Genomic DNA, 13000 nt, shown 5'->3' with positions numbered 1-13000 from the left:
ACTTCCTGTTCAAAACATACCAAGTATGTCAGGGAGAGTTTCTGTGAAATATAAATAAAAAGACGTACAAAATATAATGATGCTCAACGAAGTGCTGACATGTACTCATGTTTAGTTTCTCTCTCTGGTGCTGTGGGTACATCAGACTCCTTTTTCAGTCTGTCTCCTCGGTGCACTGACAAGAGATCACATGGTTTGTTGCTGCAACAGAAAGACAAGAACAATATGATGAAGGCATAAACCGGTTTGACAGGTTTCATATGAGGAAGTAAAGTTAATGTCGGTGCTTATTTAAATATTTGCACAGGTGCGTCTATTTTCCCAGTTTGTTTTTCTTTCATTGAAGCCGTTTGTGTGTTGACATTGTTGTTATTGTTTGCACTCTTCCTTTCTAACTTACTGAGCCTTGTGCTTCAGATAATCAAAGAAAGCTGAAAAATACAGATGAGTATATTGACAATTATTAGTAACCTTAAGATTATGTCTGAAAAACGTATTTTTGCATGACCTCTAGGGTGCCAAATGCGAAAAAAAATCAATTTACTAACTACATGGATGAACCCACAGTGGAGAAAAGCCACCAGATAACTGAACAATCCTACATACACATAAGAAACTTATTTACTATGGAAATGTAAATCGGTTTTGATATCCATATGAGGTTGCAGGAGTCATCACTTGGACACAGTACAGGTACCGCTTAACCATGCTCACTTAATACTGTGTTGTAGTCCGTGAAACCATGTTCATAAAAGACAAAAATAGTATTGTTGTGTATTACTTCTTCTATTCGGACAACACTTGTTTGATAACACTCTTTGAGGTATACTTTACCTTGTTTGACTAAGGCTGGGTTCATCAAGGGAGGCATATTTAGTTTGGACACACCCAGAAAAACATGCTGTACCCGAGGAACAAATGCAAAAATAATGTCAAACAAGGAAGTATGCAAAGCAACGGCAAATTTTTATTCAAAATTTTGACTCCTCAACCTGCGTTGTATTGTACACGAACATTTCGTTTGACCTAGTTGCTTGTTTCTCTTCAACAAAGCTGTTTGCGTGTTGAAATTAAAATTGTTATAACTTCATGGTTCATTGTACAAAAAGCAGCTTACTCACCAATGTAAAATGTTCAATGTACGAACACAAACCACACACTTGTAAACGGTGAATCCTCGAAAAAAATGTTGGTCACGGAGTCCCACAAGGTTCTGTACTTTGACTGATTTTATTTACCCTCTGTATGCTTCCTTTGGGCGATCTTATCAGAAAACACCGCATAAACTTCCATTGTTATGCAGACGATACTCAACTGTATGTGTCGATTAAACCAGAAGAGGCCGACCAACTTGTTAGACTTCAAGAATGTCTTGGAGACATCACAACTTGGATGACCGGCAACTTCCTGATGCTAAACTAAAAAAAAAACAGAAGTTATCTTGATAGGCAGAGGAGAACACTCGAAGTCAGCTATCACGTGATACACTTTTTATGGATGGAATTGCTCTGGTACCCAGTAGAACCGTCAAGAATCTTGAAGTTCTCTTCGACCAGGATATGTCCTTCAACTGTCATATAAAGAGGACTTTGAGGACTGCCTTTTTTCATCTACGTAATATATTGAAAATCAGGAACTTCCTGTCTCAAAGTGATGCATAAAAATAAGTTTATGTGTTACTTACATATGTTACATATGTTACTTCTAGACTGGATTACTGTACTTCTTTGTTATCAAGCTGCTCTTCTAAATCTCTTAAACCTCTCCAGTTGATTCAGAATGCTGCAGCACGTGTATTAACAACTACAAAAAGGAATCATATTACTTCTGTATTAACTTCTCTGCACTGGCTCCCTGTTAAATCAAGAATAGAATTTAAGGTACTTCTCCTCACCTACAAGGCACTTGCTGGTGAGGCACCGTCTTATCTAGCACCATATTGCCCTACAAGGCAGCTGCGCTCCATAGATGCTGGGTTACTTGTTGTTCCTAGTGTTTTACAAAGTAGGATGGGAGCCAGAGCCTTCAGTTATCAAGCTCCTCTTTTGTCGAACCAGCTTTCACTTTCTGTCCGGAGGGCAGATTCGGTCAGCTATTTTAAGATAAAGCTTAAAACTTTCCTCTTAGATTTTGCTTATAGTTAGGGCTGGTTCAGGTTAGCCCGGACCAGCCCTTAGTTAAGCTGCAATAGATTAGACTGCCGGGGGACTTCTTAGGACACACCGAGCTCCTCTCTTACGCTCTCTTTCTACAATAATCCACGTCTTATTAATGCACATGACTAATTCAGCTTCTTTTTTGGGATTTTTTTTTTGTGCTTTCTCCCCTAGCAGGTCTCCCTAGATTGTAGTTCCTTCTGGACCCTGGTCCTGACACCTGCTGCTGCCATCATCATCATTATTATTTTAAATATTAATCATATTACGGTAATCATAAACCAACATTACCCTCTCTTAAAGTCTTTGTGCTCTCCCAACAGGCTTCTGTGGATGATGGTTCTATCTGATGGTGGTTGTCCCTGCAGTGGTCCTGCCGTGCGCCCGGCTTGCTAGTCACAATTATTTGAATCATTTCTGTCATAGGAATTGAATGTATTATACATTGTTCATTCTGTACACATGGCATCTATTGTAGTCTGTCTGTCCCGGGAGTGGGATTCCTCCTCTGACGTTCTCCCTAAGGTTTCATCCCTTTTTTATTAATTTTTGGGGGAGTTTTTCCTGTGGCGATGTGAGGGTTTCGGGACAGAGGATGTCGTATGTGTACAGACTGTAAAGCCCTCTGGGGCAAATTTGTAATTTGCAATTTTGGGCTATACAAAATAAAATGAATTCCATTAAAAAATGAATTATTCTTTGCAAAGAATGTTCAGTGGTCGTACATACTACAGGCACTCTGCACAAGAAAGAAAAAAGTAGAAAATAACAGTTGTGTTGTCTGTTTAACATATACAGAAATATGCGGTTTACACCCCTCCTTCACAATTCACTTTTCCAGTTCGACATGCAAATAGCGGAGGAAGAAACAAAGACATCCATTGAAAGGAATCAAATGCAGACAGGAGGCCTATTGATATCTCATATAGGAATGAAAGTAAAAAAGGACTCAGGACGGTTTACTTGTCTGCACCCTCATTTAGTTTCTAGTTGAAGCAAAGCAGACATTCTTAATAATCTCACTTCCCATCCCACCATCAAAGAGAGATGCCACATTCTGCTGAATGGAAATTGAGTTCAGGCATACAGTAGGTAAAACTGTGACATAGACATAATCCTCAGATAATAAGCAATTTAGCCACAATCTCTACATTCTATTCGACCACCATGAGACTATTGTGTGAACACGTCTACTAGCAGGTATAAAGTACTATGTTGGAATTTATCAAACCTTTAAAATATAACACACACAGCTTCTGTCTGCGTCTAAACTTTAATCATTTAAAAACTAAAATGACTCATAATCATATAAAGTCTCAAATCGCTATGAATGTCTACATGCTAATTCAAAGTACACATCAAAGAGAATTGTAATAAGATGAGTTGACAAAAATGGTTGAGACCAAATCCAGAGGCCTCACGTCTCCAAGGGTTCCGGCTCTTCAGCTGCTCATCAGCTCTTCATCAGCTTGGCGGACTGGAACTAGTGATGAAAAGCAACGTCAGAGCAGCTCAATACGGAGTCATTTGTTTGTTTTAACAGCTTTTACCAAACTACTGGTCTTCTGCGGTTCCCTCAGTCCTTTATAGTGGTTCTTCACCATATCAAGCTCCACTGTAACATCTAAAAAAACACACAATGTTAACATTACGTTTACAGTTAATCACACGATTGGAAATTTGCTGACAAACATTTTGTATTTTTAGAGATTATCATGTTTTCATTTTGTTGCCTTTACCTGGGATCGAGTCACCGTATGTCTTGAGCGACAGCTCGATTGATTCCTGCATTGTCTCTTTCAGGTCCTTCATGATGTCCGTCTAAATTTGCATAAATATCTCACAGAAAATATGTATTTCAGACACTAACGACTAAATAATGTCGACTAAGAATTGTAGAATTAAGATTAAGTATCAAAACAAGTTTCAAATTTCGTCATCGTTTGATGTATCATAAAATGTTACAAACCATCAAGTCTTCCAGCTGGTTCAACATGATGTCTTTAGCATTCTTAAACATGTTTTTTGAATCATGAACGTGCTTCTTCATTGTTTCCCTCATGTTTCTCAGCGAGTTAGTTCCACTAATTACTTTTGCATCTACAATAAAACCAAAAAAGTTTGTCAATTAAATTAATTTAAAATGAAATTAGGCACATTTATGGTAAATAATGCGCATATTGGCAGTGTTTTACATGTCTTGATCTTTTATCGTACCGTCATAGCATTTCTGCATTGATTCCTCAACTGTTGTCATCAGACTGCTGTAGATCTTTTTCTTGCGGTCGCGAATGATTTTGATGAGTTTGTTCTTCTTCTTATCTTCCTGAGAGAAAAGATCCACATATTTTGAATACAATCAAGATAATATAAAAATAAGGCTCCTCTTGTGTCTCCTATCTCCTCACCCTTCTACTTTGGCCTTTCCGACATGCACTAACAGCTAAACAATGGTACACTTCTCTTCCTTTACCTCTGCATTGAGGAACTCCAGTTGAAGTTCCACATCTTTGTACTTTGGATTCATTTTCATCCTCTTTGTGTCAAGTGAAAATGAATTCAGTTTTCCGTTGAATGGTTCACAATTTACTTCATTTCTGAAACATGTTAACAAGTTGAAATGTTTCATGAACAGCATTGACATGTTTGTATTTCAATAAAGTAATATAAATGTATGTATTATATCACATAACTGTTATTACTGCATAACTGTTCATTCCAGGGATAGTTTGTAAAACCAGCCTTCACGGGTTTTATGTCTTTATTAAGTTATTTCTTACGGGAAGGTCTCCTTGAATTTCTCCTCGATGCTCTCAGTCAGGTATGAAGATAATTCCATGTTGAGGTTTTTTTGTTTCCTCTGATTTTGATTTTTGTTTGTTTTTGCGTTGTAGATGCCGTTGTGCTGTACTAAATACTTCAGTGTCATGTGGAAACTACTTCCTGACCTTTTCTGAAACAAAACAGAAAAAAAGATATATTTTAACAACGTAGTGTACATCAACCGTTATAATGATGTATTAATAATTATGTAGTTATAATTATGTAGTCATATTTTATATACTTTAGGATTTATCACCGACTCCAAGACTTTTTCACAGGAACGTTCAGATTTTTCAACTCCGTCACTGAGGCACTTTTCAAAAGCCAGGTAAGTTTCTTCCATTTGTTTCCAGACTTCAACAAGTTCACCTTTCATCTTTCTTTCAAGGATTGTGCACACAGCTTTCTTTATCTCAGCCTGGAATAAACAACATTCAGCATTCAAAGCAATGAAACCATAATGGTACTTAATTTTGAGAGAAGCAAAATAATTCAGGAAAACAACTGACTGGATTGGTAAAATGTAAACGTTTGGAACACTTTTAGGCAAGGCAAGGCAATTTTATTTGTATAGCACTTTTCATACACAGGGCAGGCTAAAAGTGCTTCACATTATAACATTTCATACAATAAAGTGAAATAAAATGCAGGAATTAAAAGACAATTAAAAACAGCAAATAAAATTATAAATTAAAATCTTATTTAAATTGTTTAATTAAAAGCAGAGGTTAAAAGTGCAATGTAGGTAAAATTTAGCAGAAGGCGAAGCTGAAGATAAAAGTTTTCAGTCTTGTTTTAAACGTGGTCAGAGTTGGGGCAAGTCTTAAATCTTCAGGAAGTTTATTCCAGCTGTTTGTTGCGTAGTAACTAAATGATGCTTTCCCATGATTTGTATTGTAGCGTGCCTTAAGTTCATGAATGTATATGGCTCTGATTAATGTTACTGTTACGTAGGCCATTGTTGGGGTACCGTCCCTTCCGGGGAATGTGGGTAGTTTTTCGGGGAGCACAGGAAGGAGAAGTTCTGTTCTGACTAAGTTGATGACCGGGTGTGTGAAAATGGCGTGGCTATGGCCGACAACAGACAACAATAAACCCGAGCGATAAGAACCTGGCTCTTTATTTACACGAAACGTTACAGTATTTACTCTGGGAATCACTAACAGATTGGTGTCAGAAGATCTTAATGGTCTTGAAGGCTTATGTAGTGGAAGCATATCAGTGATATACTTTGGCCCTAAACCATGTAGTGATTTATATGTGAGCAGTAGGATTTTGAAATTAATTCTCTGACATACTGGGAGCCAATGTAAGGATTTAAGAATTGGTGTAATGTGCTCACATTTTTTGGTCTTTGTTAGAACTCTAGCAGCAGCGTTCTGAACAAGCTGGAGCTGCCTGACAGTTTTTTTTGGAAGACCTGCAAGGAAACCATTACAATAGTCTAGCCTACTAGTTATAAAGGCATGTACCATTGTTTCTAAGTCTTGAGCTGACATGAGCCCTCTAAGTCGTGCGACATTTTTGAGGTGGTAGTAGGCCGATTTTGTTACTGATTTGATGTGACTCTCCAAGTGTAAATCTGAATCCATAATAACCCCCAGATTTCTGGCTTTATTTGATGTTTTCAGGGACAGAGAGTGAAGGTGTTGAGTTACTTTAAACCTTTCTTTTTTAGCACCAAATACAATGATCTCAGTTTTGTCTTCATTTAGTTGTAGGAAATTTTGACACATCCAGTCTTTGATTTGCTCAATGCACTGGCACAGAAGATCTATGGGGCGATAGTCGTTTGGTGATAGCGCTACATAGATTTGGGTGTCATCAGCGTAGCAATGGTGGTCAATTTTATTTCTTTGCATGATTTGTCCTAGTGGGAGCATGTAGATGTTGAATAAAGTCGGCCCTAAGATTGAACTTTGGGGGACTCCACACGTTACGTCGGTTGTTTCTGATACGAAGTCACCAATGGAAACAAAATAGTTCCTGTCTTGTAGATATGATCTGAACCAGCTTAAGACTGTGCCTGAGAGCCCCACCCAGTTTTCCAACCTGTCCAAAAGTATTGAGTGGTCGAGTATCAAATGCAGCACTGAGGTCTAATAGCATTAATATTGAAGTTTTGCCAGAGTCTGTGTTAAGACGGATGTCATTTACTACTTTAATAAGGGCCGTCTCGGTGCTATGAAGAGGTCGAAATCCTGACTGGAAGTTGTCGTGGCAGCCAGTTGAAGCCAGGAAGTGATTAAGTTGTTGTAGGACAACTTTCTCAATTATTTTCCTCATGAAAGGTAGATTTGAAATTGGTCTGTAGTTGTTGATAATAGAGGCATCTAGGCTCTGCTTTTTTAGGAGAGGTTTAATAACTGCAGTTTTGAAAGCTATTGGGAAATGGCCTGTCTGAATAGAGTTATTAACTATTTGCAATACGTCTGTTGCTAGGCAGTCAAAAACATTCTTAAAGAAGTTGGTAGGTAGAGCATCAAGACAGCAGGAGGATGGTTTTAAATTTGTCACCGTTTCCACTAGAGTTTGAGAGTCTATGGCATTAAAGCTTGTCATCATTGCTGTGTTACTTTTGCCTAAATAGGGTGGTGATGCAACATTTTTGTTTGAGATATTAATGGCGCGTCTGATGCCTTCAATTTTATCAGTATAAAAGAACGCAAACTCGTTGCATTTCTGTGTGGAATGGAGTTCAGGTGGTATTTGTGTCGGGGGGTTGGTCAGTCTGTTAACAGTTTCAAATAGGGTCTTTGCCTTATTATTGTTGTTGTTGATGATGTTGGAGAAGAATGTTTCCCTAGCACTTTTTAAGTCTAAATTGTAGGCCCGTCTGTCTTTTACTTAACAGTGTTTTTTCGTTATATTCTGTCAATATGAATGATGATTAAAGTAAAAAAAAGAGATGTGATCACTTCATCTTACCCCTCCTCTGCGGCTGGCCCCTTGAATCAGAGAAAGGATCCCGCGTGCTCCGGAAACGTAGTTCAACGTCTCTTTGTGACAGTCATTGAGCTCCTTCAGGAACTGCTTAAGTTTGGGTATTTCTGTAAAAAAAAGTGTCAGTTTTCAAATATAAATCCAAAATTCAATTATTCATTAATTTGTTTTGTTACAGGAAAGTAAATCAAAAAGTGGTCATATATGGAGACTTCACCTACCAGTTTGTTCTTTATTTAGATATTTCTGGTTTAGAAACTCTATAGAGCTGACTGTGAAGACTTTGAAACTTTCCTCACTGAAGTGTTTCTGAAAACAAAATGTTCTGGTTTTAAGTTGAGCTTGTAGCTGGAGACAATTTGTGGTAAATTTTCTGTCATACAACAATACTCACCTTAACCCCCTTTAGTTGGTGAAATTCTTTCATCACTTCTTTTTTCGCTTGTTGGTTTCTTTTCAAGATGAAATCACGAATACCATCTTTCGAACTAAATGAAATAATCTCCATTAATTTCCACCTCAAACAGTTTTTGGAGAACTTAAACCTTACATTCACCTTATTTCCTGTATCCTAAATAAAAGTCTAAATCTCTTTTTAATCTGTAGTTGTAACTATCGAATCCACCAATGCATCACATCACAATATTTTTAAGTTCTGCGATCTCAATGAAATGTTTTGGCAAATTAGGTGAGTTGTTAATAATAAAGACAAAATTACAGAATACTATTTCAGATTGATTAGTTGTGTTGACTGTAGAAGAAGTTATTGATATTGAAAGGAATTTCCCTGGAAGAACTGACTAAAAATGATGTGCAGCATTAATCAACATTTTCACGCTGATGGTCTAATAACACATTTATGTATATTTACTTTTGTTATCTTAAACCACTTACGTATCTTTTGCATCTGGATGAAGATCAGACTGTGTGCAGATGAAGTGAATCTGATTACACTGGCCACCATTTCCCATGTTGCTGCAGGCATCTTTGAGGATATCCCAGGCTTCTACCTCTGATGCAACTCGTTTAATGTCAGCCACGATCCAGATAGTGGAGCAACTTCCAACGACCTGAACGATAACGACAGCAAGTTTATTATGATGGTAATCAGCACTTTGCAATAATACTGTCACGGTGTGGTTCACTTCCTGTCTTATTTTGTAGTTTTCTGCCACTCGTGTCCCCGGGTAACTTCACTTCCTGCCTTGTCCTGTCGTCCCCTGTGATCGTCTGATTGTTTCCACCTGTGTCCAATCACCTGCACCTCCCTAGCGTATTTAAGCAGTGTGTGTCTCTTGTCACTTGTCGCGTCATTGTCTATTGTCCCGGATGTTCCTCGTCTATGGCCTGGATTGTCCCCGTTCCTGTCTGCCTTTTTTCCCCCGCTTCCTGCGTGTGTTTTTGCCCGTTGGACTGTTAAAGTCGTTTTTCGTTAAAAGTCTGCGTTTGAGTCCTGCCTTCCTACCCAACCCTGACAAATACAAAGTCACAGTTTGCAGACAACACAGTAACACACAATAAAAAGCATTTCATGAAATAAATTACCGTTTTCCACATCTTGTCTCTGCTCTTGTTACGGTCCCCACTTCCAGGAAGATCCACAAGTGTGACATGCTTAAGAAGATCAGCGTTTGGCACCTTGATGGTCACACACTTCACTAGCGGCCAATACCACCTCCTTGTGCTTTTATCCTCTGCATCATCTGGTTTGGTTCTTGTGTATCTAATTACATTTTCAGATAGCTCTTCGTCCTGCAATAAGTAGTAAAATAAGATCAAGGCAACGTCAGTCGATTTCACTCATAACCATAGATTAAAAAACTTTGCTAATTGCAATTTAAAAAAAATTCCGAACATGAAACAATAAAACATTAAAACAATAGAACCAAACTTTTAGTGAGTAAATATTTGATACTAAAGCAAAAAAATGATGATAATTTAATTTTTATAGTGCCTTAAATTATCACGTATAGTAAGTAAGTTTATCATTGTAGCATTAGGCAGCTGTGATGTGTTTCATTTTGACCTTTGTTGCGATTTGATGTTTGACCATCGGCAGCCTCCAGTTTGATGATTAACTTTCCGTGAGAAAGAGTTGAGAGCAATGATTCTATATCATTCATTAAGGGCACCAAAGACCATCACCTCAGTTTTGTCTTTATTTAGCAAGAGAATATTTATTTTTTCAATGTAGTGAAAAAGTGAGGGATAAGTACTGATCACTGTGGTACTAGAGTTAATTTAAAGTAATTTAAAGTAATTAATTAAACTTAATTAAATAATTATTTAGTCACTGGTACACAAAGGTCTTCATGATTATAAAAGGTACATTTGGACAGTCTTTCTTGAGTAGAAAGAATCAAATTCTGATTTTATTTTTACATTTGTTAAACTATTGTCAGTCACAACAAAAGGCTTTTTATGAAGTGATGCAGAATGTTTAGTCTTACTTCATCAGCTGTCAAAATCTTCTCCTTGGAAAGTAGAAATTCTGGAATCTTTCTGAAATATTTAGCATCCATGAGGTCATCAGGAGATTTTTCTTTCCAGTCTTCTCCATACAGCGCTGACAGCTTTTCATCAATGTCTCTATATTCTGTGTCATCTTCCTCATTATCCTGCCGAAAGTTTTTTGAGAACCACAACTCATCTCTCCACTCCTAAATGAAATAGAAAAAAAGAAATATTGTTAAATTAAATGGCATGCTGTGTAATCAACAACTCTATTTCTAAAGCCACATCATGCCTTTTAAAATAGGTAAAATAGCTTTAAATAAACAAACATTTTAGGTTCACTTTTACCTCTTTTGTAATAAACTCAATGATTGCCTCATACTTTGAGTTCTGCATGTTAGCCTCCACTTTAATCAAGACTGATGTACATGCCCTGACGCCTCCAGAGGGCAAGAACTTCTTCAATCCAATGACAGCATTTATCAAATAGCTCTTTCCAGCTCCGGTTTTGCCAAAAACACCAACCACCTCCCTCTTCTCCGTCTTCAAATCACTGATTTTTTTCCTGTTGTTCACAAGCTTGGGTTATTTTTTGTTTCAAAAACATAAAAACATTGAAACAATGTGTAATGATCAGAAGAAGGTCCATCTTCTTCTGGCCACTATAGCATAGGCATCCACAGCATATTGTACCTTCTTCAGTAGAATTCTAGTAGTTTTCTGTAAAAATTTTGGTAAATTAAGACTTTTTTTCCATAGAAAACTAGGATTACCGCCTCACGACTGAATCCCTCAGACAAAATGTGAAGTTATAGTTTACATTCATGATTTTCCAAAATCTTTTTACTTTTTTTGATAGATATTTGTCTGAAATTTGAACAAATTTATTATGGATATTTACATCATATTGTCAAAGATTTTCTTCAAGACATTTGTGAAAATGGACATACATGATGGCCTGCAAGTCTAAAATCTCTCAGTGAAATCAGCACCTGAATTGGAACCAAGCCCAGATAACATATTGATGTGAACATTTTAATGAAAACCGTGATTCTTACCTCAGAAAGTCATTCAGTTGGTTTTTTTCCGGAGGTATTTTCTGTAGGACACATCGCATAATTTTTTTCACATCAGCCTGTATGATTTCTTCTGTTGGAGTGAATATAAAGAACTATTCAGCAGGAAACATGAACCACTGAGTTGAGTAAGAGGTAATGCACAATGAAAAGCGTGAGATCAACTTTCTCTGCCAGGTCCATTTAGGATGCTCCAGAGTGGATCATCAGAATCCTACCTTGGTATATTATTATTATTATCAAAGGATAAACCCTGGTCAAATGTACAATTAAAGGCCACAGGTTTTTTACTTTGAAGCATAGCATAGCGTTGCTATGGATACCTGCATGTGTGTGTCGACTGATTGGGGTTGTTGGTAAGATTACATAGGGCAGCATTAAAAGCAAACAAATGTCTAGAAACAGACATTTTCTGTGTAAGTAAACTAAGTAAACATGTTATTACATAGATAAGTTGGAGGTTGTCATTGTTTGGAAAGTATTGTAAATACCTGAGTAGGATCTCAGTCCTTTGGCAAGGCGTTGTTTTTTAGTCGGTGATTGCTGTTGATTGGACTCGCCCTGGAGATCAGACTTTCTCTTTCCTTATTGGGGATTTTTGGTTAGGTAGGTGGAAAAAAGGAATAAGAAACGTTTGTTGCATCCGCCTCTCACAATATTAATATAACCTCTCGATATAGTTTTTGAGTCAAAACAAGAAGTTGAAAACTTCAATGAACACAACAGGTAAACAATAAGATAAAGTGCATCTCACCTTCATTACTTGTTCCACTGGTGTACGGAATGACCTGAACATGGACATTTGGGTTTTAATACCGTACTAAGTGGCCATGTAAAAGTTTGAGCAGACATTGAAAATATGATGTAAATATTCAGAATAAATTCCTTGTGATCCCTGAGTGCTGAAACTTGTTTCAACTTACTTGAGCAGACGCATCAGATTTATCTGGATTTGCTGTGTTTTGTTCCTTGTAAATCCATAATAGGTAATAAATGTTAAAATTCAAGTACATGTTATTATTGTTATGATATATTATTATCAAGTATGTGTCATGAATTCTGTGCTCCTAAATGATATATAAATTCTTTGTGTAAATTCTGTTTAGAGTATAGAACATTACCTTCAACAACTTCTTCTTGAATTTTGCCGGTGGTTCCACTTTTGGGATCAATTTGGCAATTTGTTGATCATCCAGACAGTAAAAGCTTTCCTTGGCAAAGCCTTGTTCTGCAAAAAAAAAAGTTTAATCTCAGGAAAGTTATTATATAGAAATGCTAACACCTTTGGTAGGTTTGAGGTTGTGATTGTTTGGATAGTATTATAAATACCTGAGTAGGATCTTGGTCCTTTGGCAAGGCATTGTTTTTTGGTCCGTGAATGCTGTTGAAAGGACTCGCCCTGGAGATCAGACTTTCTCTTTCCTTATTGGGGATTTTTGGTTAGGTGGGTGGAAAAAAAAGGAATAAGAAAGGTTTTTTGCATCCGCCTCTCACAATATTAATATAACGTCTCAATATAGTTGCTGAGTCAAAGCAAGAAGTTGAAAA

At 37.1% G+C, this 13000-nt stretch overlaps 1 protein-coding gene across 2 annotated transcripts in view; it reads right to left on the bottom strand.

Moving 5' to 3' along the window:
* Positions 1-945: 945 nt before the first annotated feature.
* The window catches only part of LOC120827247 (nuclear GTPase SLIP-GC), a 37878-nt gene continuing 25823 nt past the window's right edge, over positions 946-13000 (bottom strand). For both annotated transcript variants that reach the window (XM_078083789.1, XM_078083788.1), the window contains 21 exons: positions 12782-12874; positions 12574-12680; positions 12376-12420; positions 12207-12240; positions 11944-12036; positions 11435-11525; positions 10725-10941; positions 10373-10582; positions 9468-9674; positions 8817-8992; positions 8317-8410; positions 8144-8231; positions 7908-8029; positions 5221-5397; positions 4937-5109; positions 4630-4753; positions 4374-4482; positions 4126-4256; positions 3896-3977; positions 3707-3780; positions 946-3639 (listed from right to left, as the gene is read on the bottom strand). In XM_078083789.1, coding sequence (XP_077939915.1) covers positions 3610-3639; positions 3707-3780; positions 3896-3977; positions 4126-4256; positions 4374-4482; positions 4630-4753; positions 4937-5109; positions 5221-5397; positions 7908-8029; positions 8144-8231; positions 8317-8410; positions 8817-8992; positions 9468-9674; positions 10373-10582; positions 10725-10941; positions 11435-11525; positions 11944-12036; positions 12207-12240; positions 12376-12420; positions 12574-12680; positions 12782-12874 — 2477 coding nt within the window. In that variant the 3' untranslated portion in view covers positions 946-3609. The remainder of the gene's footprint in view (positions 3640-3706; positions 3781-3895; positions 3978-4125; positions 4257-4373; positions 4483-4629; positions 4754-4936; positions 5110-5220; positions 5398-7907; positions 8030-8143; positions 8232-8316; positions 8411-8816; positions 8993-9467; positions 9675-10372; positions 10583-10724; positions 10942-11434; positions 11526-11943; positions 12037-12206; positions 12241-12375; positions 12421-12573; positions 12681-12781; positions 12875-13000) is intronic.

The sequence above is a fragment of the Gasterosteus aculeatus genome, chromosome 11 (genome assembly GCF_964276395.1).
Source record: "Gasterosteus aculeatus chromosome 11, fGasAcu3.hap1.1, whole genome shotgun sequence".
Lineage (NCBI taxonomy): Eukaryota > Metazoa > Chordata > Actinopteri > Perciformes > Gasterosteidae > Gasterosteus > Gasterosteus aculeatus.
Note: the sequence above shows the minus strand (reverse complement) of the source record. Positions and strands in the feature narration are given on the sequence as shown.